Raw genomic sequence first — 26,771 nt, 5'->3', positions numbered from 1 at the left:
GACAGTGGTCTTGGATACTGTTACTAGGCAGGAGAGGCTCCATCTAAAAGAGGGGATAGAGTCTGGGGGTGGGGGGTGTTTGTGTGTGTTGGGGGTCTGTTGTAGAGAGGGTAAACAAACACTAGCTTGCCAATAACTTTTCTATACTCCACAAGGCCATTTCTCTATGCAATTTAAATATAAATATAAAAATCATTTCTTTTGTTTTGAAATGCTAATCAGAAAAATATATTAAGAAATGTTTATTACAAGTAACTCAATAAATTACAGACACTTCATTATTTAAGGGTAAAATCTTTCTGGTTGCATGCAGTCTTATGGTCAGATTTGTCAGACCGATCAATAATCAGCATGGAGCAGCCCGTTATTTAAGTCTGGTGCACAATCTAGTGAGCACTGCAACATAAAGACATTAATTAATCATTAACTCCATTTATGCTCAGTTTGATTCCACCTTTGTTGACTGATAGTTAAAAAGTTTTCCTAAAACAATTAAAACTCCTTAGATAGTTTGGGATTTTTTTTAGTTAACAGGATACAAACTGAAGTGGATTGTCTGTAGCGTCATTGTCTGTGTGTGTTTTTAGCAGCCATGAATAGCTCTAAGTTGAATGAACTCAGACACTGCTTGGACACTCAGCACATCTTTGAGATAGTGGAATTTATATGACTTTATTACACGGATTAACTTATTTCAGGCCACAAGCAGCAGAATCTATAAGATGAGACAGAGAGGAAACGCTCCTTTAATGGGACCATGAAGCACGAGTGCCACCTAGTGAAATTTGCCTTTAACAGCTTGTGTGATTGAACCTGCAATCGGTCATTTGTCACACTCTGGTGCCTGAGTATCACAGACAGAACTGCAGTGCACTTGCACCCTCTCCTGGGAGATAATGTACACACCATTGTTAAAGGGATTAAAACAAAATAGACCAATGCCGAGAAAGCAGCTGTCATGTCCTAATTTTTCTAATCACAAGTGCTGTAGATTTTAAATACTGTCCCTGTTTGCTTGCCACCTCCCGTGTTAACTCCTTAAAACAAGAGCCATGTCATTATTCATGCTATTCATGCATCATCATTCATTCACAAGTGAAAGTAATGTATTTCTACACATCACAGGTGCACAAAGAAGACATATAGAACAAACAGAACCAAAGAGAACAAGCTGTTTGGCTACAGCACTGCCTCAGTATCCAGTGGATACAATAACAGTTCAAAATTATCATTTAAAATTACTCCACCTTTCACTTAGCTTTAGAATTAGTATCTTTCCCCTCATTGCATCCTAATTTGTTCCTTATTTCACTGACCCCAAAAATCATTCATTCATTCATTCTGTCAGCAATCACTTGTTAGTGTTACTTCCAAATTCCTTCATGCATCCAGTATGCTCATTTGCTCCATATTTCATTTATTATTTGTTAATGGACTGTTTAACACAGAAAACATGACTTTTCCTACTGAGTTGAACCATTTCTTAAAAATTCTATTTCTTCATTTCCTAAAAATTTTGGACTTTGTTTGCTTTTTGTTTCTCCCTGTTTCCTGGTGATTTAAGCCCTGGTTTCCCATGCCTTGTCTGTGTCAGTCTCATTTGTCCTATATCAGCTTCCCATACCTGCCATGAGTTTGAGCCATTAGCCCTGATTGTTCTGTTCCCTCCCCAGTGTTTCCCTCGGCCAGTCCTGTTTCTCCATTCTTGTGTTCCAGCCTCTTCCCCAGGTGTGTTTTGTTTCTTGTTAGTGTCAAGTGTATTTATGTCTTGTTTTCAGTTGTCTGTTGAATCATTGTACTTTCCACGTGTCATGCCTGCGCTCCTAGTGTTCCTTAGTTTCTAGATTTTGTTAATATAATTTTTTTGTGTTCTTAAATGCAACCTGATGTGCTAGGGGTGCTACTCGGCCATATGGTTTCCAGTAGAGCTCATCTTGTTACGCCTGGCCAGCCTAAAGCCCCTGCCAAAGTGTCCCAGGTGTCTGACCTGCAGCATGCTTGTCCCCAGCATACTATCCAGCAGCCAAACTACCAGCCCTGATTTCCAGTGTTGCAGCAGCCCCTGGTTTCTTGTGCCTGTGCTGCTGCCCCGGTCCTAGTTCTCAAGCCTGTGTTACAGCTCCAGCCCCAGTTCCAAGAACCTGAGCTGCAGTCCTTGCTCCAGTTGCCCAAGTGGCAGCTCCAGTTCCCCAAGCTGCTGTAGCTCCAGTCCCTGTTCCTGGAGCCAGTGTTATGGCTCATGACCCAGTTCCCAGACCCCAAGTGGCACCCCCAGTCCCAACTCCTACTACCCAGCGACAGCCCTGGTCCCAGCCCCCAGGGCCCGTGCTGCAGTCATCCCAGTCTTTCACGGCTATGCTGCTGCAGCCTCGGCCTCCTGCATCATTGGTCCCGTCAGCTGTCACCACTGCCCGGTTTCATGGTTGTTCTTGAATTTGGTTCCATGCACACTGCCAGCCTGTGGCCGCTGGCACCGCTTCCCTGGTTCACAGCACTCCGACATTGCAGATGATGCAGGCATTATTCTTTTTATGTTGAGGGAGGATGTTTTTAGTTTGGAGAAGATAGGGCCCTGGGAATATAAAGAAATCCAGCACAGGATGGATGTTGTCTTGAAACATTACATTGCACATAATATCCATCACCGTTTAACAAAGACTGTCACAATAACATGAGGTTTATTCTAATTACAATATTAAAGACTCAGTAGAAAAGCCACTCAGTTTATAGCTGTTTTGAATTGTTACATTTAATGTCCCACATTTCAAAATATCTTAAATTTCTGTACAAACCAGTTGTGTAACATTTCCAAAGTCAGGCACAAACTAGAAATTTAGCATACAAGCCCACGCAGTGGGTGAGCTGTAATGTAGCAAACTCATGTTACTATTTATTCTTTTTTTTTCCCTCTTTATTATTCTCCACCAACACTATGGACTAATTCTTCATCCTGTTACCAAGAGACCTCATCAAAACTTTAAACTGTTCAGCTTCTTTAAGTCAGTGTTTCCCAAACCAGTCCTTAAGGTGATGTGCAGGTGGTATTCACCTTTTATATACTCCTTTTACTTGTTAAGGTATCTTAAGCTTTCATTTAAAATTATTTTGCAATACAGACTCTCTCTCTCTCTCTCTCTCTCTCTCTCTCTCTCTCTCTCACACACACACACACACACAAACACACACCTCTCAGCCTAAGGTTCCATCTCTCATCTGAGACAGACAATACCTAGCAACCACTTTAGTAAAATCCTACCAAAATCACTTGCAATCACTTGAACTTGCAATCACCTAACCCCACAAGAAACACCTTGGCAATGACTGATAACACCAGAGTAACTGCTAATAACAACTGTACCTTGCAAAAACCCAACAGCAATACTAGTAACAACTAGCAACCATGCACTTACCACTAGAAACAACCTAGTAACCAGTAACTAATCACCCTACGATCTTGACTCACCACCAAGCAATGATTATGCAAACCTATTAAAAATAATCTTCTCCATGCACTAGGAGTATAATGCTTAAGGGAACATGTGGTTTGTTTTGTTTCATGGTTTTGGGGTAAGAGTTTGAAATATGTGTGTTGCAACCCAGAAGACAATATCATTACCATTTTACAACACACAAAAATGCCATTTTGTCATTTGAAACAAATATGTGTGCGTACATTGTAAGTGCGACATAAGCCTACATCAATAAGTGCCAGATAAAAAGAAAATTGTCACTGAGAGCAACTTAAGCCTATACTAACATGAAGTGCAATATACATTCAACTGCCTGTGGCAGGTACATCTTCATGTGTAAGATGCCATTCATGTGTAAGATAAGTGCCATCCAGTCTGGGGTAGCGACTGGCCTGAAGCCACATGACCATTCACCCAACCCATCTTTGGAGGTTCCCCATTGGCCAAGATGCAGATGTAAGTGATTAGTTGCCTTTCTCTATTGTTTCCTCCCTAGCCTTTTTTATATATTGTTTGCATTATGTTTTATTATGACCCTGACGTGGGCCACAGGATGAAACATGTTGGCCCTTTATGTTACAAGTGGTGCTGGAGGTTTGTTCCCTGTCGACTTTCTTCCTTCTTCATGCAGTGAAGTTGTACCGGAAACCCCTGCGCTGCTTCCAAGGTAAGTGCACACTGTGACTCAAGTAGGTGCGGCAATAGTAAATTATTTTAAATATGGATTTTCAAAAAGACATATACTTATAAATAAGATTTTGCTTTACTGGACAGTGACAGTAAAGACATTCGCGCTACTGTGATCACAATATGTGGTGCAAGCTTTACCAGGTGAGCCACTGAAGCACCCCCCAACAGGACTGACCAGGAACCATTACAACCCTACAATTAAGGCTGACTTTAAAACTAGAAGTGCTGTCGGTTGATGCGATCCTGTTCCATCTGGGACTTTGCCTTTTTTTTCAGAAGCAAGATGTATTCAGCAAACTCCCTGACAGCTCCCATTCCTCCAGGACTGCGGCAAGTGTACTTCGCAGCATTGACCGCCACCGCCGGTGCGTCTCGTGGTACAGCACTCAGAGCCGCCAGATTGAGACACAAGACATCCGGCTCATCATTACCTGACAGGAGAGAAATGGGCAGAGAACAGGAAGGTGAATGGACAAACAGCTGAAGGCAGATGTGAATACATTTCCTTGTTAAGGACCCTTCATTTTCATTTAATTATCCACCTATTTGCACCTATGATGACAGGGAGGACATTAGCCCTTGAAAATGTTTAAAAATGCAAAATACACAAGGTAACCAAACCCATCATGTAAAGCTCAAACTGCTTTCTTTTCCCTCTTATTAACATGTAACAGTGATACAGTTATGCTGCTTTACCCATGTAAGCCACATCCTTCCAATCCAGCTTCATTTCCTCCATCAATTCCTCCACGTCTCCCAGCACCTCCGCTCCCATCTGCAGCACCTGGCAACCCGTTCTCTGGGCCACCTTGTCACACAACACCTTGGTGATGGGGTCCTCACTTGAGACCAACAGTACCACCTGGTGGACCAAGCAGGGACAACTGTAGTGCTGTGCTAGTGGATGATTTGAGTCCATGTCTCATTTAGCAATGCAGAGAGGAGGTAGAAACTATTTACATGTACTCACATTACTGTAACTGAGTAGCTTATTTTGTGCATTTATACTTTTTGAGTATTTTTTTTTAAAGTCAGTAATTTTACTTTTACTGTAATTTTAATTAATTTTCAGTAAGACAGTCATTTTTTACTTTGAGTTTTATTTTTACTTATGTAGATTTTTATAGCAGTTCTTCTACTTGATAAAATAATCTGATAAAATATCTGGAGAAGTAACAGTACTTCTACTTGAGCAGCAATTTGTAGTGCTGTTTCCACCACTGGCAATGCAGAGTGCGGCATAGCTTCCATTAACAGCAATTCCACAGAAGAGAAATGTGTTTGGGCCAATCAGAATATTTTTCCCTAAGAGAACAACAAAGTTTCTTTTGGTACAAAATCAGCAGTGGGTGCTGCACATGTTGCTGTTTAGATGAATTGAAAGTCATGTTTGTGTATTGATATAACACTTCATCACAAGCATCGGAGAATGAGCGATCATGAGCGATCTAACAAGTCAACAATAATAGAATATAATGATGAAACAAAGTCACAAGGAAGTGGGACATAGTGAACCCACTGTGTCTATGATAACCAGCCAAGCCTGCCCAGCCAGCCTTAGAGAGAGAGAAAAACAAATAAAAAACAAAAAAACTAAAGAGAACTTTGTCTTGGTAGTCTCTGAGGTATTCTCCCACTAGGGACTGCTGAGCACACAACATGCACCAGGACAAACAGTCAAATAGACAGTAACATGGACAATAACAATGGCACAAGAAACAAATGAGCCAAGAGAGACATGCTTATGGGGTAAACGAGGGCATAGTTGGTGCAAATGTCCACAGAAACAAGGGCAGTGCCTGTGCAAGGGAAAAAAAACAGTGTCAGATAAGGGCCAGCACTAATGATCACAGAAGCTAGGACAGTGTCCAGGACTACTACTAAATAGGAGCATTGCACCAGACATGGAACTAAAGCCCACAGTAACGTTGACAGGTTGGGACAGCACCCACATCCAGCTGCCAGCTAGAAGCTGTGCCTCTGTCTGGGAAAGAGGAGAGAAAGTCAGATAGTCACACATATCCAGCACACACTCAAAACAGAGTGGTACACATAGACATGAAGCAAAGAGTAGAGGATTTATGTTAAATCCACATTTGCAACAAACCAATGTACAGATGTGGTGTACTAACGTGTTCACCATATTTCAACATATAATCAGAATCACTTGATTTTCAAGTGTGAATTTTTGGCTGAAACACCTTATCAAGTTCTGCTTCTCCATGCTGGGAAAGTTGTGGTATTTCATAAAACATGGAGCTGATCATTGGCTGTGTAAAGAAAAGGTGACGGAGATTATATTCTGGTGGACAGACTCCTTCACTCTGCCCAATTTCAAGTGATTCAAGACATCAGAATACAACAGTGCTGAAAAATGAATGTGGACAGCTTTATTATGGTGATGGAATACTGTGGTGAAAAGTTTATTTTCAGTTTAAGTTTATTTTAAGTTTATTTTCATATCGCCGTGGAATGAAAGGAATCCAGGGGATGGATAAAAGGTAGGAAAAATGGTAACAGAGTTCTACAATTTGGCTGCTTGCCTTGGCAAAAATATGAGATTATGAGCATATGAGCAATTAGTATGAAACGCTACTGCTAAGAGTTTCATATTAAGAAAGTTCAAGGTTTCCAGTCAAAGCATCAGTTTTAAGATTATGTTGTTTGTTTAAAAGTCATATAATGATTTATATGCTTGGTATATGCACTTATGTTATGACCCTTCCAGGCCTCTTATGCCTACTGGTTCTGGGCTGGTATTCACAAAATGAGTGAATGATGTTTTATATGTGCACACAAAATTTGTTGAGACAGGATGCCCCGTGATAATTATCTGAGAATGCTTAAGTCTGGTCAGAGCATGAAAATTTTTGGCAAGACATAAAAAAACAGCTCAACAGATGCAAGTATTATATTTTGTAACAACCAAATCAACGACAACTGATATTATTTTTGTGCAAGTAGAAATGTTGGGAGTTGGTACTGTCGTCATGCTTTTCTATGGAAAGCATGCATATAGCAGACATCAGGCTAACAAAGGATGCTGAGTGGCCCACGAACATTTTCTTTTTTTTACTGTGGAACCACTATTAATGGGGGCTACTCACAATCCTGGATTGAAAAGTGAGTCCTGAGAGACAGGGATTATCAAGAGTATTTCAGGGGCTGGTATCAGGGTCAAAAGCTGTGGCCTAGCCTGTGACCTCTTTTTCTAATAAATGTACGTGGTAATTAGGCAGAATGTGCACTGAAAATATGGTTGTGTTCCTTAAACCTCACAAAAAGTAGTTTAATGAAGTAGAAGAGGAAAGAGGAAAAAATGAATATGTATGCAACAAAGGTGCGTTCGTCAAGGTGTCAACTGAGAGTTGAGGCACTTGCCACTGCAATGCACATCCACAGTATATTAGCAACATTAGTCAGTGAAATAAGGTTTATGTCTTGCCCTAAGCAGTTGTAAAATAGTGTTTTGTTTTCTGTTGTAGTGCTTTTTGAATATGAAAAGATGCAGAGTCTGAGTGCCCTGGATTAAGTTACCTTCACTCCTTCTTTCATCAGCATGTGGATGCCCATGGTGTCTCTGGTACTGATGGACAACATCTCCTCTCCGGATGCAGATATATAGATCCTTCCATCCGTTAAACATCCAGACATGTTACACAACATCAGCTGAACCACCTCGAGCTTTTGTTTCCCAAAGTAACCAAACCTAAGGCAAGAGGACACAAATGACTTGTGACATTCTTTAAACATCTCACTAGATGCAAAAGCCAAATGCATTCAGTTGAAGCCTGTACTGCCCTGTTCATACAGTAGAGCACATTGGAGGGGGAGTCTGCAGGGAGAGAGCGAGTGAGCCCCACAGCAGGGACAGAAGGGAGGGCAAGCAGAGAGCTGGTTCAGAGGCATGGAAAGAGAAAGCAAAAAGCATGTAAAGATTACATTTTCAAAAGAAAATTAGCTTTAGATTTAAAATCAAACCAAAATAAAAAATAAAAAAATAACAAACAAAAAGGGGCTGTCTTTTTCTGATTGTTTTCAGTTGGGCTGAAGCTTTTTGCAAGCTGGTTCTGCACACCAAGTGGCAGCTATGTTGCCAGTGTTGAATGATATGACAAAAAAAAAAGCCAGATAAGTATGTATTTTCCAAATGTAAGAAAATGTAAGAAAAGAAAACGATTGTTTGGTACAGATGCCACGAAAAATCACATCATCATCGTTTTATTGGCTTTGTTTGTGAAAATGAAATTATGATGCACAAATGACCATTTCTACTAAAATTATGAATCATATCACAATAGCAATCAAAAGCCTGCATGATCTGGATATTGAACTGGGCCATATTGTGATTTCAATGACATTTCCTTTAATTGTTCAGCCCTACCTAGCCACAAAAACAACAAAAAAAAGCCTGTGTGGCACCATTTGCATTTTGCTGACTGTCAAGTGCATCTGGTCTGTTCCCTGCCTTAGCCAAAGTGATAAATTTCAAATTGCACAGCGGTCAGCATATATTTGATTCCTCCAGGGTGAGATTACAGAATCATCAGCTACAAATGTGTTATGGTTTATGTGAAGATTTCACCTTTCAAAAAAGTAATGAATGCAGTATGAATGCATGAAAAGTTTGAATAGAGGCACATCAAAGCTCAGTTTATTTTGAATGTTTTAAACATTCACTGGCAAATAATACTTTAAATTGAGTTTGGGAACATAGAAATGGGTCCAGTAGAAGTATATGGCGTGAGCTCATTCATTTCCAGCCGTTGCGGGTGTGCTATTAGATGATTGCTATGGTTTTTACTAGGCATTTTTCTGTGTAATTAACACTGGTTAGATGGTTGCTAAGCAAATCACACTGGTTGCTAAAGTGCTACTATGTGGTTTCTAGGTGATTAGTAATGGTTACTATGGTGTTTTGTGGTGATTGCTAGGTAGTGGTTTCTACATTATTGTCAGGGAGTTGGGTTCTTAATTTCTAGTGTAGTACTTGGTGATAATTGATAATTTGCAATACTTGTAATAGCTTATAGCTCATAGCTTACGGTTTGATAGTGGAATAGAGTAGCCGTTATCCAAGTGTGTTGCACTGAGTCCATAAATACTGAATTTGTGTGTGTGTGTGTGTGTGTGTGTGTGTGTGTGTGTGTGTGTGTGTGCGCGCGCACACGTGTGCATGTGTATATGTATGTGTGTGCATGTGCGCATGCATGGATGTCTCACCTGAGAATCCTCTGCTCTGCTACAGGCCAGTCAATGTCCACATCTATGTCCACACTATACTCTGGCAGCATCTCATAGTAGGCTACCTTACCACCCTGGAGAAAGAGGAATGGTGACACAGAGACAGGAACATGACATTCGAAAAATGTTTAATAGAAAATACATAAAAAATGCACATTTAAGGGTGTAGGTCATCAGTTTGTAGAGACAGAAAAAAATATAGTAAAGACCACACACTTGCAGTTAAAAAAGTAATTTATTAATAATTGTTGTGTGAAAAAAGTAACAGTATTCATAGAGCGACAGCACACAAAGACTGCCAAGGCTGCCACAGTTATTTTCATATTCCAGTCCAACTTTTCCTTCATACCAAATTTTCCTGACCGTAATACTGTGGTGTATGAAGCAACCTTTTCAGCTGACATGGAAATTCTGTAATTTGGAGAATGACATCCTTCAAATCAACCCTTGAAGCTACATTAATCAAAAATTACATGTATTTGTTAAAGTAAAATGACCCCTTTCAAAGTCATCACTGTGCAGCAAAAAAGTTGTAACATGACATTAAACGAGCTCATTTGCCTTACCTGATATCACTAGTCTTGCAATGAGCCAGTAAGGGTTAATTTATGACGAGCTCATTGATAGGAACTGAGGGTAAAGCTAGTGTGGATGTAAAAGCCTGGGTGAATAACGGGCAGGTGTTTTCAGTGCTTTGTCATTACCTCGGTTTTAGTCCTGCTTGTGTCTGCAGAGATGGTCATTTTAAAGAAAACACACTAATTATCAGAACGAGCAGCATCGTTTATGACAACCTCAGAAATGTGTAGACCTTTTGAAATAATTAGGTCTAGAATACATCCTTGAGTATGTGTAGGGCCTGTTACATGCTGGGAAAGTCCAAAGTTATCCAGGATGTACAAGGGTTCTTTTGCACTGCCATCTTTAAGATGATCAGTATGACTATTAAAATCTCAGTTAAAATCAATACACAAAGCAGGAAGTTTTCAAAGTCATGCCTGACAAGCAATATTAATAAACTGAAGTAAAACATATTCAAAGGTGTCAAACTTTCCTCAACTGTTCATCAGTCTGCCTGATGAACTGTTAAATGAATCCTTGATCGGGGATTGTGGTGGAGGGCCAGAGGGGGGTTGTTGGGTCCCTGAGTGTAGTGGAGCCTCCACCATATTCACCCTGTGTGGTGAATGCAGTGAAGGTGGGGAGGGGGTTGTTGGGTCCCTGGTTGGGACAGAGACATCCTATGAGTGTCTTGGTTGATATGGAGCAGAGGGTCCGGTGATGGGGGAGAGTCACAGGCTGTCCGCGTGCTCTATCCTTCACTCTTATCCACACATTCTTGTTTAAGTGTGGCATCCCACAGTCATGATGTAGGTTGCCACCGAGCTGTCTGGATCCAGTGATGTTTGGGTGAACCCCATCAGGTTTAAAGGGTTCTTTACAATTCCAAAAGACACTGAAATTGTCAATAAACTTTATCCCATGGGAGAAGCATGCCGATGTCAGTCATGTATTTAGACCAAGGAGTTTGTTGAAAGATTCGATTCCTTTCCCCAGAGGTGGAAATGGGCCTGAGAGATGAATACATGTTGCGATTGACAGTAACCCAGTTTCTCCAGTAGTGGGAAAAAAGTCATTTTTCAGGATTTCAGAGCCAGTTTTCTTTCACAGAATATCAAAAGACCCAGCATGGATAAAAATCTTGTTATTACTGGGATGAGTAGGGAGGATAACGGGAAACAGGTTTGTCAGCTCACTGATAGATGTTTCAGCCAAAGTTAGATTTTCAGTTGCAGCCATTCCTGGGATATTTGGTTTGGTTAAAGTGTTCTCCATAAGAAGAGTGTCTGGCTCATCAGGTGTGGAGTTAGCATGTTTTTCTCTGATCCTTGGCTTTGTGGTGGTTTTGGGGCTAATCCTTCATTTTCGGTTAGCCTTGATGCTGGTAGTTTGATTGGCTTTACTTGGCTCGACATGGTTCATATTACCACACATTTCATCCTGGGTCAGTGGAATGTACCTGTTGTGCAGTAAGAGTTCAGGTGGTGGGGTGAGCATTGATGGTTTCTTACTTTTTTTTTTTTTTTGCTGGATTGTCCTCTGCAGCAGACAGTGTCAGACCAAGTTCTGGCTGGAGTTGATGCTTTCAGTCTAGCACCAATGCTACGCTATTAAGAGGTGTCATCAGCGAGGGCTGGTCTATATTCTACTTATCATGTTCACAAACTGAAAATTTAGCCTGATGGTGGTGCTAGACGATAGGCCACAGGGGTCACCAATATCAAAATTTTTCCTCTTCTTGGGCTCATGAATGTGCACAACAAATTTAAAAAAAGATTTGAATAAACAGTGTGCAAGTTATTGCGTTCACAGCCAAGATCTGTGGCAGCAGACACCGCACCTCTGGGGGAAAATCCAATTCAGTTAAATACAATATCCGCCACATGCTATTTTTGGGATGTAATAATAATAATAATAATTACGTTGACATTAATAAAGGATAAATACTGCTGTTGAGTAAAATTTGGTAAATCTAATGTTCAAATATACTTACCAAATATCACATTTATGGGTGAACTTCTGAGAAATAAGCCATAATATCAGTGTCTATCCGAAGGAGCCTCACCAACTTTACTTTTGTTTGGGCACATGGGTGCATAATGTGCCTTCAAAGACTGTAACTGATCACACGTAATAGAGGTACATGACATACCACTTTTACTAGAATTGAAAATATAGCAACCATTTATTGAACTCCACAGTATGTGAGATTATAGCATTATTAATCATGGAAACACAGGAAACGTGCAATTATCTACAGTTAACTATGCAGCCCTAGAGTATGCCTCCATTACCTGCAGACATCCCTGAGTCTCTAGGAGCTCTTTAGTGCAAAAGTAGAAGGATCCATTTTCACAGAGTTCTCCATCCCAGTCCTGACGCCGCGGTCTGTTGGTTGGATCCATATTTAGTGGCTTTGTCATCTCACCAGCTAGGAAAGAAAGGAGGAGAGTAGGGTTATGGCTAAATAGCACTTCCACAAATCACTGCTTTAACTGACTCTATTTTGCATGCAAATTTTAATTACATGGAAAACTTCCTTAGAAAGATGTAACTGACGGACAAAGGCCCTTTGTCCGTCAGGGCCCTCTGCCACTGTTGTCCGACTGGCTACATACAGCAAGTCAGTGCAATGCAAATAGTGGGAGAGTGGGGTTTTCACATTATGGCCTGAAGGTGGTGCAAGTGGAAAAGTCTGGCCTAGTGTTTTCATATTGTTCAATTGCAATTAGTTGTATATTGTTCAATATTGAACAATATACAATATATAATATTGTATCAATAAATCCATGTGTTTTCACCATACCTGCCTGTCTGGTCTGCATTTGGGTTCTGCTGCTTTCAGCCCACATGAGAGAAAACTACCCAGTAAATTTTGAAATATCAAAACTGCGTGACACCGTGGACCTTGGGGTTTTATACTTAAACTTTTTTTCCATTACAACTAACTGCTCAACATAACTACCCTGATGACAGAACACATAGACAGTGTTGAGTGGTCAGACCAGCTGATCCAGTATTATTTAGCGCATCATAAGAGAATATGCAGGTACACAACACGATCCACCTGCTTTTTATGAGATTCTTCTACACCAGTTCCACCAGCCACACAGGCCTGTATTCTTGTGGTAATATATGCTGAAAACACACCACAGAAGGAGGCTGCACAGTATTTTGTGCAAGAAAAGACTTCATGGAGGTATGTCTGAATTTGGACAGGAATCGTTTTGCAGATTGGCAGGACCGGTGCTTATGCACTCCAATATGCCTTTGCGAAGAGGTAAATAACTATATTGATGAAAAGGCTTGATAATGACTAATGTGTAGCAGTTGTAAAATGTGTCTAAGTAAATCTAAGTATAAATAAAGCATGTAGAGGCCCCAATTTTTGCAACACTCATAACACGTGTGAGTACTTGAAATAATAGTCTGTATGGAAACTTGATTTGTTGATTGTCATGTTTTTTTGCTGGTCTGCCTGAGCGGGACCAGCTAAGAATACTGACTCCCCCTAACTTAGTCCTTCCTTCCATTACAGACCCAACATTGTTGAACCACACATGCATGAAAATCAAGGTCATGAGCTTGAGGCTTTAACTGTATTTTTGCTAACTGAGCACACAAGAGGTAAATTTTATCTAGTCATCATTTCATGTGCACTATGGATGTACAATTATGGATGACAGAATTTACAGCTTATTGAGCAGCAGTATTTACCACATAGGGCACACTGGAGAGGAAGCCAAACACCAGCTCAAAACAGTATTACCACAGTTCAAATGGAGCTGGGACAATGTGGAAAGTTGCGCCTCACAGAATGCTACATTCCTGAGAACCAGGAGAAGATACATCAGCTCCCGCAGCTGGACAGCATGTAACGAGTGCCGACGGTTGTAGGGAGGTGACTAAACTGCAGGAAGACTGCTTATTGGGCTGTTAACGAAAGTGATCAGATGCAAACAGTGGGCAAAGTGCCCTCTGCTCTGTGCTTGATCTTGTGGAATTTCAGATTGGTACACTTACACAGAAACTAGGAACATGAAATAGCAGGTACCAGGTAAAAGGTACACAGCACTTATATAATGAACCTACACTGAGTGAACATTTGATTACAACAACAACTAAATCTAATTTGTGGCAATGAACAAACAAACACTATAGTTATACCAAAGGCTTGTCTATAAAGGATGTGTAACTATTCTCTGTTCCTGTCCCCAGTAGAATAAAACAACCACAGGTATCCACTACCACTGGAACTGCCCTACATCTATTTACAATCAATCAGTGATGACTTACACTCTCTCTTGACCTCCTTCCAGCGGAACTGGTGTCTCCTGACCACAGCAAATACAGAGTCGAAGCCATGCAGCGTGATCATCTCTAGGGCTTCCTTCACATGAAACGGATGGAGACAAGGGGAAGTGGCCTGGATGTGACAGACTACATCCACCTCTGCCAAAACAAAGTGAAGAAAGGAATGAGATTAACAGTGGCTGGCTTTTCCACAGGATTCTGCAAGGCGGCGATGTATAGAAACACAGACAGGCATAAACAAGGCGATGTTATAGGTCTTTTCAGGTGATTTCACTATCACAGTGCCTCCTGAAATAGTTGGATGTGCCAGCTTGCCACTTCATAAGTAGTGTTGACGGCAGCTCTACTGTTGGCAATTGTGTGATATGTGTAACTCAAGATTCTCAAGATACGTCTAATTGAACCACCTCTATAAGGTTTGAGCATACTGAGCAGACCAAGGGATACTAGGTGCAATGGAAAATGAGATCCAGAAAAGTAAGTTGTGCCAACAGCGAGCAGGGCTGATACTAGTAGGGCAACTACATTCATGAAAAAACTGATTCTTCTGAACGACTGTTTGGTATGAAGGATGGGAACCAGGTGGTAGGTGAGAGCCATTCTTTTTAAGGCTGTGGCCAATTTCGCTGAGTGCCCTAACACACTCCTGTTTACATGAAGTGACAGTCAAAAGGCCCACCCAGATTCCAGGAAGACTATTCAAAAGAGCCGGTCTTTTTAATGACTGTCTGAAAGTAATGGTACCATAAGAGCCGGTTCCCCTCACAGAGCCGTAATTGCCATCTGTCATGTCTCAGAAATTATATTTTGTTAAGTTTTGTTCTTCTGTCTCGTCTCGTGACTTCCTGTTTTATTTTGAAATCCCACTCTCCTCTTGTGTCAGGTCACTTGCCCTTCCCCTTGTGTGTTTTCCAATGGTCTGATTGTCTGCCACGCCCTGATTGTTTCCACCTGTTTCCCATTACCTTGTGTGTGTATATATAGTCCATGTTTCCCATTGTCCTGTGCCAGTTCGTCCTGCTTTGTCACGTCACGTCAGGTTTTGTATTTCCTTTGTTTTTTTTCCATGGTTTAGTTTTCTTGTTTCTTTGATACTTTTGTCTTGCCTTTGTTTCCAGTAATTCCTCTTTAAGAGTGATTTTCTGTTGTTACTTTTGTATTGATATTTAAGTTGTTACTTTTCCTTATTAAAAGACTTAAGTTGAACTCTCGTCTGAGTCGTGCGTTTGGGTTCAGTCCTCGTTAGTCCTAGTTCTGACACCATCACTATAGAGCAAAACCATGTAAAAGAAAAGCGCCCCTTTCTGGCAGTTGTTTCTAATTACTTGTTACTCCCGTTTTACCGGGAAAACAAATGATTTACTTGCAAGGAATGTCGGAAATGTTTTGAAGGGTTTGCTTACACCTGATGCACAGGTGAGGGAGAAAGGAGAGGGGTGTGTCTTCAGAGTGTAAGTTATTATGATTATAGCATTTTAAAAATGTTATTCTGAAGGGAGGGTGATATTGAACATTATTGATGAAATAAATCACAATATTACATATATTACTACAAATCCTACAAAACATAAAGAAACTCATGATGAAGGCCAGTATTGTGTGGCACAGTTGTGTATATCTGTGTTTGTGTTTGTCTGTGTGTGTGTGTGTGTGTGTGTGTGTTTGCTTACCTGGGTTAAGCCTGATGAACTCCTTGATTGTATCCACTGAAGAAGAGGAGTCTCTGGAGACTTCAGGGCTCCTGCGGTGCACCTTGGCCCCCCAAGCCTTTGCTACCCTCTCTATTTCGTCATGGTCAGTAGACACCCACACACTGGAATCATGAAGAAAACATTATTTACTGAAAAATATCTCGTTACTAGTACAATGCAGCAGGCCTAGTACAGTCTGTGATAAACTTAAAATCATTTATTTGAAAACAAGTACATAATTAATTAGTTCTGTTGGAAAATCAAAAAAATTAGCCATTCAATACACAATACACGCAACAAAGCTCTCAGCAGTGATGGTTGAACCTCCAGGGCAACTGAGATTTACCTGACCGTGAGTGTTCATTACATACACACATCCACTGTATGAGAGCCATACAACCGTAGATTTAGCAGATGAATTAATGAATATTATGAAAGTATTTTATGTTTGCTTTAAATAGTCTAAGTTGACTTTTACTTGTGAATGAAAAATATTTTTGCAAATAAACAAAGTACAGAGAACACTGGAAAAGGCAGTGTTTTTCTACATAATGCACAAATAAAACAAATTGAACCGAAATGGAAACAGTGACCAAAAAAACAAAACAAAAACTGTTACACCCCTAATAATTATTGATAAGTGTCAAACAGATTACATTATTAGGCCACTGTGTCAAGTCATAACCTAAAGTAAGTCTACACTTACTTTAAAATGTACAGTCTTGAATTGGCATACACAGTGATCTGATATTTAGGCTTAATCTGGACTGTGTGCAGCAGTATTATCAAAGTTTAACAGACATAACTGTTTTTCTAAGTATCTGTGTGGAACACACACACACACACACACACACACACACACACACAGAGCTAAATAAGCACATGTGATTCACTCTCATACTACAACTCATATCTAATGCTGAAATAAGGTAGTCTATTTAAGCTAAATGCACCTTCTTCAACACGGGGTTAGAGTTAAAATAACTGCCATGCTGTTATTTTACTGCTCACAGCCTCATACTACAAATACTGCTACCTCAGTCTTCACCACCTGCATATCATGTTTATGCTACATGCCTGCTGTGGCTCACCATTCCAGCTTTTCAGGCTTGGAATGAAAGTAGCCTATGCTTAACAGTTTTCAAGTGTATGCTGCGGGGAGTGATCAAGTCAGATCACACATGCAAAATATCAATGACATACATAATGAAATTCATTCTAAATTTATAGTACATGAGTTTTGTGGCTGAAGTACATGTTACTAACTTATTTACTTATATTACATTTCTGGCTAGTTCTCTGATGTAAATGAGCTGTATGTGAAAAGCAAAATCCTTCACATTATGAATCTAAAACATAGATTTTCAGCTCAATACACTTATTGATGTGTTAGCTTGAACAGCCCCTTAGGGGGCGTTCAGACTGTGGAGTGTTTTCTCCAAAAATGACATTATTTATTATGGAGAGATTCTGCCTGCAGCACTGGCTGCAAGGCAGATAGCTTTTTTTCTCAGAAAAAAATATTTCATCTTGGGTTGTTTATGGGAAGAACATGTACACGGAGCTTTTGAAGAATCATCAGCATCACATGTCAAACACATGACAGATTTCCTGCCATAACTAGTTCCTGTGCATGTTGACAAAAAGGAGTAACTGTCTAACTGCGGTTGTACGAGAGGGCAACTCCCGTGTGTGGATGTGCATTACTAGAAAACCTCCCTGGATAAATGAAGGAAAGAAAAATAAATCCTGTGTTACCAGTCATACCGTGTCATGGTTGTCTGTAGAATTTAATATGCCACTGCAATACTGCAATAGCAGCTCAGATATTAGATATAAGCCTACCTCCCAGTCCTGCCATGTACTATACAGTATATCTGTTTTGACAAATTGAAATAGCTAATCCCTTGCCAACACTTTGTGCTTTGAGAAGGAAACTACCATCTCTGTATCATAGCCTATGCAATCAGGCAAAACACAAAAAACAGGTGATTGCCCTGTCTCAGGCTGAGTGACTTTTAAGCCCTGTTAAACACAGTGGAAGGCTAAGTTAGACCAGATCCTTGTTGCTGTGGCATGTTCACTATAGTGGTGACAGCTGCTAATAACACAGGGATAAATGGCAGTGGAATAAGTGACATATCTGTCCTAACCGGTAACACAGGTCAGTCATTGTAAAGTGGGTGGGGCTACGTTAAGCAGCCAGGATTCCACAAGTAAAAATCACTTCATGTGTTTTGCTGCCAAACTAGGACCAGAAACATGTCCTGAAACATTAACTTCAATGCCAATTGGTGTAATGATAAGTTAGCTGCCAAATACTAATGCTAATATTTTTTTTTTAGTGTTACTGTTGTTATAATTCAGTTGAACTAGTATGGGTACATTCAAACATACAAACTTCACACATACACACTAGTATAACAAATCTTGGCTGATTGTAAGGTGAACTTAAAAAAAAAAAAAAAAAAAAAAAAAGTCACGTAAGTAAATAAAACAGCCCTAATTTACACTCTGAGAGAAAAAAAGTGAGCATAGCTGATTTGCACTCTCCCATAAGCACCATATCCACTATCATCATTTGTCAGTTTGTTGTGCATTTACTCAGCACCGATGCCCTGCAAATGCATTTTGATTTTCTGATTTTCATTTTAATTCTGATAACTGTGTGGCAGGACACTTTTTGAAAATCAAATATGAAATGGCTTTTTCTTTTTAATTTTCAATATGTCATAGAACGTATATGCATGTACTTGAAAATGAAATAGACAACATAACAGGGAGACTGAGTTTTAATGATCTTTATGATACTAGTGGTGTTTGCTTTGATGGAAAATAGCGAGGCTCTGGTAAACTCTCAGAGTGAAGGACATCTCAGGAGACTGTGATGTCTTACGCAAAGGGTGTTTATTGATGATCAGCTGAGGAGAACAGAGTATGAGCGCTACAAGTGCAAACACTGTGTAGTACACACCAGTTCCTGCCTTATGTAAAGGAAAATCCCTTCCTCAGTATGTTCGAGGTCAACAGCTTTATGTTTGTGAAAGGCACCAATCGGCCTGGCCTTGTCTCCCTCTGTCTGGCATGCCTCAGACTTATGGCCTTGGTGGCATTGTGACAGTACATCTTATCAATAGAGCTCAAAAGGGCCTAATTATGACCTACAGCTACAGAAAAAATTCATTCGCATTTTCTTTCTGAAAAAATGTAAACTTTCTGTGAATGCATTTTATTTTTACTAATTTTATGCTTCCACTTGCAAAGCCCTTTGAGACTGTAAATAGCGATTTGGGGCCGACACACTATATAGCCGCCGCCAATGATAATGATATTGTTTGAGACTTAGAAAGTCTGATCATGTTAGACTTACGAGATAAGGATTTTAGACAAACAAAATGTATATTTTTTCAGAAGATATAATGATAAAAAAACACATTATTTACATTAATTAATTAATTAATTAATCTTATCAAGTCAGTGTCCTTTTGTTCACATAAGGCTGTAGAGGAGCCAGGGGCCCTGTTTCCACCTAGCAGTAACACACATCCTGGCTGAGCCAATCACAAAGGGACAGCTAAGTATGGGTGTAAACAAAACCCAATAGCTGGCTTTCCACTGTCATGCCACTGTGGGCTGGGGCTATCTTCGAGCCAGACGGTGATAATGGCCCACACCCTCAATCCACGAGAACAAAAACTATTCACGTTTCCACTGTCACACCCATAGCCCCACAGTCTTGCCCTATAACCTGCCCATCACATGCTGTGTTGGAGCAAATGTACGTGAGTGGGAGGTAGGAAGCGAGTGGTTAAAGTCGGCATACCTGACACCAACTAACTACTGCAGAATGGAACAGTATTTTTTTTTCCTTTGGACACCACTTTGTGCGCTATGTGCTCTAACAGCCTTGACTCTGGACATTATCCTCTGCCCAGATAGTTAGCAGAGCCCTAATGTCTTCGTTGGCCCAGTTCTGCTGGTGGTTCTCCATTTTTGTTTTCTCGGTTATTTTTTCTGCTACAGAAGTGAGCTGCTGCACTGACATCTGTACTAATGAGCTGCACCCGTCGCCCCACCCAAAACCAGACAAGCCCTGGCTATGACCCTTAACTTTGCCTCAGACCTTGGTTGGCCCTTAGGTATCTGGAGGGCTCAAGCATGGATTAACCACAGGGCTGATTGGGCCGGTGCCTGGGGGCCTCTGGCCTCTAGAGGGCCTTGAACCAATCATATTAAACAACTGAGGGAGTGAGTGGGTTTGTGTATTTGTTAAAATACAACGCAATCAATGTAAGGTTAATTTATTTGCAAATAAGAAAAATATTGTGGTTGGTTTGCTGGCTGTGTCTGATGATGAGTCAGGTCAGGTGTTTTGACCTGGTGGTGAACTTTGGAGTATTGCTGCAAGGTGGATGCTGGGTGTCAAAGACGCCATCATGTCCAGTAAACACTGGAGCAGTGGAGCGCAAAAAAAAAAAAAAAAAAAACGAACAAAGAAAGGGAAAACAGAGACCATCTATCGCCTAATGGCAGCTAGCAAAGAAGATGCTCCAATTTTACAGCTCCCAACACCTTGAAAGCTCATCAGGACTGCCTTGATCATTTTAAAACATGTTTGATATTTAGGATTTAAAATGTGGATCATTACGTCACTACTTTCTTAGTGGGACCATGATGGCCAACAGCAAACTCTGATGCCATTCGAATCTGCATGCACACATTAGGCAAGGCAAGGCAATTTTATTTCTACAGCACATTTCATACAAGGAGCAGCTCAATGTGCTTTACATAAAAACAAGAAAAGTGAAAACAAACAATTGGAAAGAAACAAACATTTAAAAGAAATAAGAAAATCCATACAATAAAAAACAATTGCAGAAGAAAATAACAACAATTAAAATCATTATAGTTAATAAATAGATTATAAAAGTGCAGACAGCAAGAAAGGCAGAAAGAAAGAAAAAAACTTGACTAAAATGGAGCATAAAATAGGAGCACAGCAATAATGAATTGCTTTAAAATGATAACAAATTAAAATACTAAGAAGGTTTGAAAGAGCTCACCCATAAGCAAGAAAAGAAAAATTTTTTAGCCTGGATTTAAAAACAGCTAAATGCTGCTTCACCGTGTTTAGTGTGAACTCTGGGCTCAATTAACTGACCTGAGTACATATATCTCAGAGCTCTACTGGGCTTATATTCAGTTACCATGTTGTTGATGTATTCTGGACTTAAACCATTCAGTGATTTGTAGACCAGTAGCAGAACTTTGAAATTTATTCTACAGCTGACCAGGAGCCAGTGTAAAGACTGTAGAACTGGAGTGATGTGCTCTGAACGCTTTGTTCTGGTCAAAACTCGAGCTGCAGCATTTTGAAAGAGCTGCAGCTGTTTTATGCTCTTTTGGGGGAGTCCAGTCAGGGGACCATTACAGTAGTCGAGTCTACTGGAGATGAAAGCATGGATGAGCTTCTCCTGGTCTGTTTGGGACATGAAACCCTTCACTCTGGATATGTTCTTAAGATGTGCTCTGGATATGTTCTTAAGATGCTGTTTTGGTGATTGATTTGATATGACCACTAAAGGTCAGATCTGAGTCTATCAGAACACCAAGGTTGCGGATTTGGTCTTTGGTTTTAAAGACAGTGAGTCGAGGTATTTACTAACAGCAGTCCTCTTCTCTTTATTTCCAAAGACAATTATCTCTGTTTTGTCTTGATTTAACTGAAGGAAATTGTGGTTCATCCAATTATTTACTGGCTCTAAACAGCGACATAAGGACTCTATTGGACTGTAGTCGTCTGGGGACAGTGCTAGATATATTTGTGTGTCATCTGCATAGCTGTGATATTCAACATTGGAATTCTACAGAATTTGCCCCAGAGGCAGCATATATAGGCTAAACAGAAGAGGTCCGAGAACTGACCCCTGCGGAACGTCATATGACATAGCCATTCGATCGGATTCATAACTTCAAATAGTCACAAAATAGCTCCTCTCCTCCAAAAAGGACTTGAACCATTTTAGGACTGTTCCACAGAGTCCTGCCCAAGTTTCCAGCCTATTCAACAGTATACTGTGATCTACAGTGTCAAACGTGGTACTGAGATCCAGTAAGACGAGAACTGACACCTTGCCTGAGTCACTGTTCAGCCTAATATCATTTAGCACTCTAATAAGAGCTTATCCACCGTAGCAAATAGAGTGCGACTGTTGCTGATATTCTCATTAATGATTTCAGAGAAGTGACTTTGTCTTGCCCTGATTAACTCGTTGTTAATATTAGAGACTTTGTTTGTACAGGTCATAGTGAATTTGGAGTTTAGTTTTTCTCCACTTATGCTCTGCTTTCCTGCTTTCAGATTTAAAGGTCTTTACTGTGATTGTGTTCCTCCATGGTGTTTTCTTTCTACTCAAGGTCTTCTTTGTTTTAAAAGGCGCAATAGCCTCCATGACATTTGAGATTTTCCTGTTAAAATTACCCAGGGGTTCATCAACTGTTTCTGCACTCACAGTTGGTGACATCGCTATGGCCTCAAAAAAATGAGCACTGGTATTCTCATTGATATACCTTTTCTTAACAGACACAGAGCTTGATTGAACATTTGACCTGTAATAATTCATGAACCTGTACTGACTTGAATTGCACTTTGCCCTTGTGTGTGCACCTCTTGCCCATATGCTGGCTGATTATCTCTGACACACTGTTGTTTGCTGCTGTTGTAAGTTGGTGTTTGTGTTTGTGTCACGGTAGACTGGAGAAACTGAATTGCCTTTTTTTTAGGACAAATAAAGTCATCTGAATCTGAATCTGAATCTGAATCTGAATCTGTAAGTCAAACAACACACTGAAATGATCAGAAACAGCCAAGTCCTTAACATCAACACAGGAAATGTCAACACCTTTAGATAACCAGATCTAGAGTGTGGCCTTGAGTGTGTGTGGTTCCTTTCACATGTTGCAAGAGGCTAAAAGTGTCAAGTAGAGCAGAGAGCTCTTTTGCATGACTGTCCAAGTTATTGTCCACATGAATGTTAAAATCCCCTGTTATGATAAAATAGTTGTTCTCTGTGCAGATAGCTGACAGGAGTTCTTGGGGGTCTATAAATGATCATAAAAAGAACGTTTGGATCACCTTTCACAATAAAAGAGAGATATTCAAAGGAGCAAAACTCACCAAACATAATTTCTTTACACTGAAAAACAGATCTTCCCCCACCTTTCTTGCCGGTTCTACATTTGTTCATTGAACGAAAATTGGTTGGTGCTGCCTCATTAAGGATAATACTGCAACTATATTCAGTCAGCCATGTTTCACTTAAAAGCAAAAATCTAGATCATAGGTTAGAATAATGTCATTGAATAACAGTGATTTATTTACTAATAATCTAACGTTGAGTGGAGCTAACCTTGTTGGGATAACTGGAGATACTGGTATGTTTTGAGGTTGACATGCTATACTCAGTAAATTGGAAACTGACCCTTTTTTCTTTCTTATCAGTTTAGCTAATTTCCTGTTACCTGTTATCACAGGGATTAAAAAGGCTATTTGACCTCCATAGGGCCCTGACTTTTCCTGGAGAACATTATTGATATCAGTATCACAGCCTGGACCTGGCACATATCAGTCAGATTCACAGTCGTGAAGGTTTATGGGGGGTGGAGGGGCCCAAAGACTTTTGGACGATGGGTGTTTCATGCGTGGTAGAATGGGAGGGGCACAATGATGAGGGGGGGTTAAGGGGAGAAAATATGGTGTAAGTTGGATTCCAATACTAACAAGGTCCTTCATCCTGTCAGTGAAATCCAGAAGGGAGGAGTCAGAACGGAAAGGAGCAAGTGGGGACTTGGTGGGGACTGGGGTGGTGAAGACTGGGAGTCTCCAGTTGGGGCTGGGGCAGACTCCTCTAGTTGGGGTGAGGGTGTTGATTTTGGAGCTGACATCTCTTTCTGGGTCAGCTGTCCTCCATGGTCCGTTCTTATCTCAGGCACTAGCTGTTCTTCCCCACAGCGTCGACTTATCGGTTGTTTTGGGTTGTCTCGCCCCTTGTCCTTGGTGGGGGCTGCTGGTGTCTGATGCACAAAGTAGAAAATGTTGGAACCCAACAGTCGCACTCCTAACTTATTCAGGTAAAATCCATCTGGCTTAAAGAGGTGCCTGCGTTCCCAAAAAATATAGAAATTGTCAATGCAGTTCACAGATAGAGCAGCACATGTAGCTTTGAGCCATCTGCTGAGCATCATCAGCCTGCAAAATCTCTCATCCCCTTGTCATACCGTTGGTAGAGGTCCACTCAAATACACATCCATGTCTAGACTTTGACTTTGACATTAATCATCAACAGTTACAACCACTTTGCCTTGTGCACAAATGTGCACCGCCTCAATACGCACTGCCTCTGTCTGAATGGGGAGAGTTATCGTTTCATTATGTATAGAGAGAGAGAGAGAGAGAGAGAGAGAGAGAGAGAGAGAGAGAGAGAGAGAGAGGTGGTGTATTCTTCCCGCTGGTGCAATAATCTTAATAATAACCTGTAGTGAGTGATATGCCACTATTTTCAAATCCTGTGTGTGCATGTTGGAGGTCAGAGAAGAACATCTGTGAAGATTCTCCTTATGTGCGTGATGTAACCAGTGCATCAAGTTCATCCCAGCGCCAAGGGCTTGTGTCTGTAAATGGTACATGGACAGAACACAAACCCTAAGGCTACTGTTTCAAAATAAATACATTCATTTATCAACTACTCTTACAATAATAATAACAACAATAATAATAATAATCCATAGATATAAATAGGCTATTATGTCATAATATTTTATTAATAACTTGGTATGTTTTTCTATAGTCATGTCCTGAAACTCTGTGTTGCATTGCTTCTGTGTTAAGAGTATATTACCATTTTATTAATCCATAATTGCAACTTTTAACATTTTATCAAGATCACCATTATTGTATTTTATTTATTATTATATTATTCTACTGTTTACTGCTGTTCCATATATGTGTATGTATCAAAAGATGGTTGAGGTCAGTACTGATGACTCACTGCAGTCTTGGTGTAAATCCTGGATGATAGAAATATCTGCAGGTGTTGTTGATATTGTCCTTCAGGTTGTGATCATAGGCTGTAGCCTCTCAATGTAAATCCTGTATAAGCTACAGGTGTTTCAAACAGATAGTAGCCTATGCTGAATACCTATAACTCAAAACCTGGAGTGTGCGTGTGTGGAGCCAGGGAAGGGGCCTCCATGATTTTGTGCCCACAGGCCCCTGCATTCTTAATCTGTGCCTGGGTGGGCCATTAGCACCTGGAAACTGGCCCTGAGGAGTGATCAAACTCAGGAAGTGACAATGGAAACAACAGAAAAAGACGGCTACTGTGTCCTCAATGCATTTTGAGATCCGATTGCTCAGGCCACATTCAGAGGCAGATTTGAAGCTTTTGTCTGGATCACATTTGAAGTGTAAACAGACATGTCTGTTTACACTTCAGGAGGCACTGAAGGACCACCTGCTCACCTGAGGTCCTCTGTCTTCTCCAGTCCAACACCCCCGACACTGCCCAGACCATCACTTTTCCAATAGAAAAAAAACATCTTACCTGATTCTACCCAGCCCTGCTGCACTGTCAGCTGATGGGCCAAATACAAACTAAAGTGCAGGTTGAATATAAAGCAGCTGTATTTAACCTTGTCTGTAATTTCTGACACATCACAAAACTGTGGAAGAATCTCCATGCACCTGCACATTCAAACATTCAGGTTCAGCGTCAGGTTCAGGTTGATTTATCCACCTCAACAGAGAAGCACAACCTCTCAAACCAGTTGGAATAATTAAATAATCTGAGTCTTAACCAAAACAGGATCGCATCAGTAAGTAGTTGATGTCACATTAAAATGACACTGGAGTGAGCAAGGATGTCTCCCTTTATTAGATGGCTGTTGCCTGGTAAATGGCAGTTTTACTTTTATTTATTTATTCAGTGTGGAGGGACGACTATCAAAGTAAGAATTTCACTGTACGATGCTAATCTGTTTTACTGCGCATATGACAATGAACGTGAACTCTTGCAAAAACAAACAAACAAACAAAAAACAAAGACTTAATCATTTAGTCTTTGCAAATGGAAATTAGAGATCCAACCACAAACCACAACCACACTCTAGACGCCTGTTAATGCCAAGTGCAAACAGCGCCACAGTGACACCTCTTCCCTGCCCTTGATTCCTGTCTGAATGGGATACACACACCAACGTGACGCGCAGGTGCTCTTCCTGGAAACCACAGTAAACAAAATGTAGCAAGCCAGTTTTCGACCCCACAGCATAATGTGGCATCGCTTTGTTGTTGATGAGAGAGTTATCGGTCACATTTGAGCCCTGACTTACCTGTCGAATACGTCAGAGTCCACGGCAACCCTCAACACCCACCCGATGAGTGGGACACCTGCGAGCATTTTGATGTTTTTCAGAGGAATCCCCTTGCTTCCTCCCCTCGCCAGAATCAAGGCAGCGATGTGTCTCCTCTCTCCGTCCCTGACCTGCTTCGAGGCGGGCAGGAATCCGTCCTGCACATCGCCCATGCCGGCGTGACTCCTCTTCTTTGCGGCCATCACAGCTTGGATAAATGCCGCAAGATGTAGCCTACAAAGTAAAGTGGTTTGCGAACTAAATAGGTGGACCTGAAGACCGAAGCCGGTATTCTTAAACGAAATCCGTCCTAAAATACTACGAGGGGTTTTGTGAAGTTGCCCTGTAACGCTGTCAAACGGAACTGAAAGTAGATTGTTTATTCAGGAGA

The 26,771-nt window shown here is 40.7% G+C and overlaps 1 protein-coding gene across 1 annotated transcript; it reads right to left on the bottom strand.

Annotated features, from left to right (window-relative positions):
- Nucleotides 1–4,305: 4,305 nt before the first annotated feature.
- On the bottom strand, nucleotides 4,306–26,752 carry LOC115364314 (N-acylneuraminate cytidylyltransferase-like). The gene is made up of 8 exons (XM_030058819.1): nucleotides 26,360–26,752; nucleotides 15,950–16,092; nucleotides 14,262–14,417; nucleotides 12,260–12,396; nucleotides 9,384–9,478; nucleotides 7,698–7,869; nucleotides 4,857–5,022; nucleotides 4,306–4,591 (listed from the first exon to the last, which is right to left on the bottom strand). Exons 1-8 carry the CDS (start codon nucleotides 26,581–26,583, stop codon nucleotides 4,377–4,379), a joined length of 1,308 nt encoding a protein of 435 aa, XP_029914679.1. The 5' UTR covers nucleotides 26,584–26,752; the 3' UTR covers nucleotides 4,306–4,376.
- Between the last annotated feature and the right edge of the window lie 19 nt (nucleotides 26,753–26,771).

The sequence above is a fragment of the Myripristis murdjan genome, chromosome 8 (genome assembly GCF_902150065.1).
Source record: "Myripristis murdjan chromosome 8, fMyrMur1.1, whole genome shotgun sequence".
Taxonomy (NCBI): domain Eukaryota; kingdom Metazoa; phylum Chordata; class Actinopteri; order Holocentriformes; family Holocentridae; genus Myripristis; species Myripristis murdjan.
Note: the sequence above shows the minus strand (reverse complement) of the source record. Positions and strands in the feature narration are given on the sequence as shown.

Coding starts and splice junctions, on each gene's coding strand:
- LOC115364314 (XM_030058819.1), bottom strand. CDS start 26,583: ATGGCCGCAAAGAAGAGGAGTCACGCCGGCATGGGCGATGTGCAGGAC. Junction 16,093..26,359: donor GACTCTGACGTATTCGACAG/GTAAGTCAGGGC, acceptor TCATGATTCCAG/TGTGTGGGTGTCTACTGACC. Junction 7,870..9,383: donor GCAGAGCAGAGGATTCTCAG/GTGAGACATCCA, acceptor CTCTTGCCTTAG/GTTTGGTTACTTTGGGAAAC.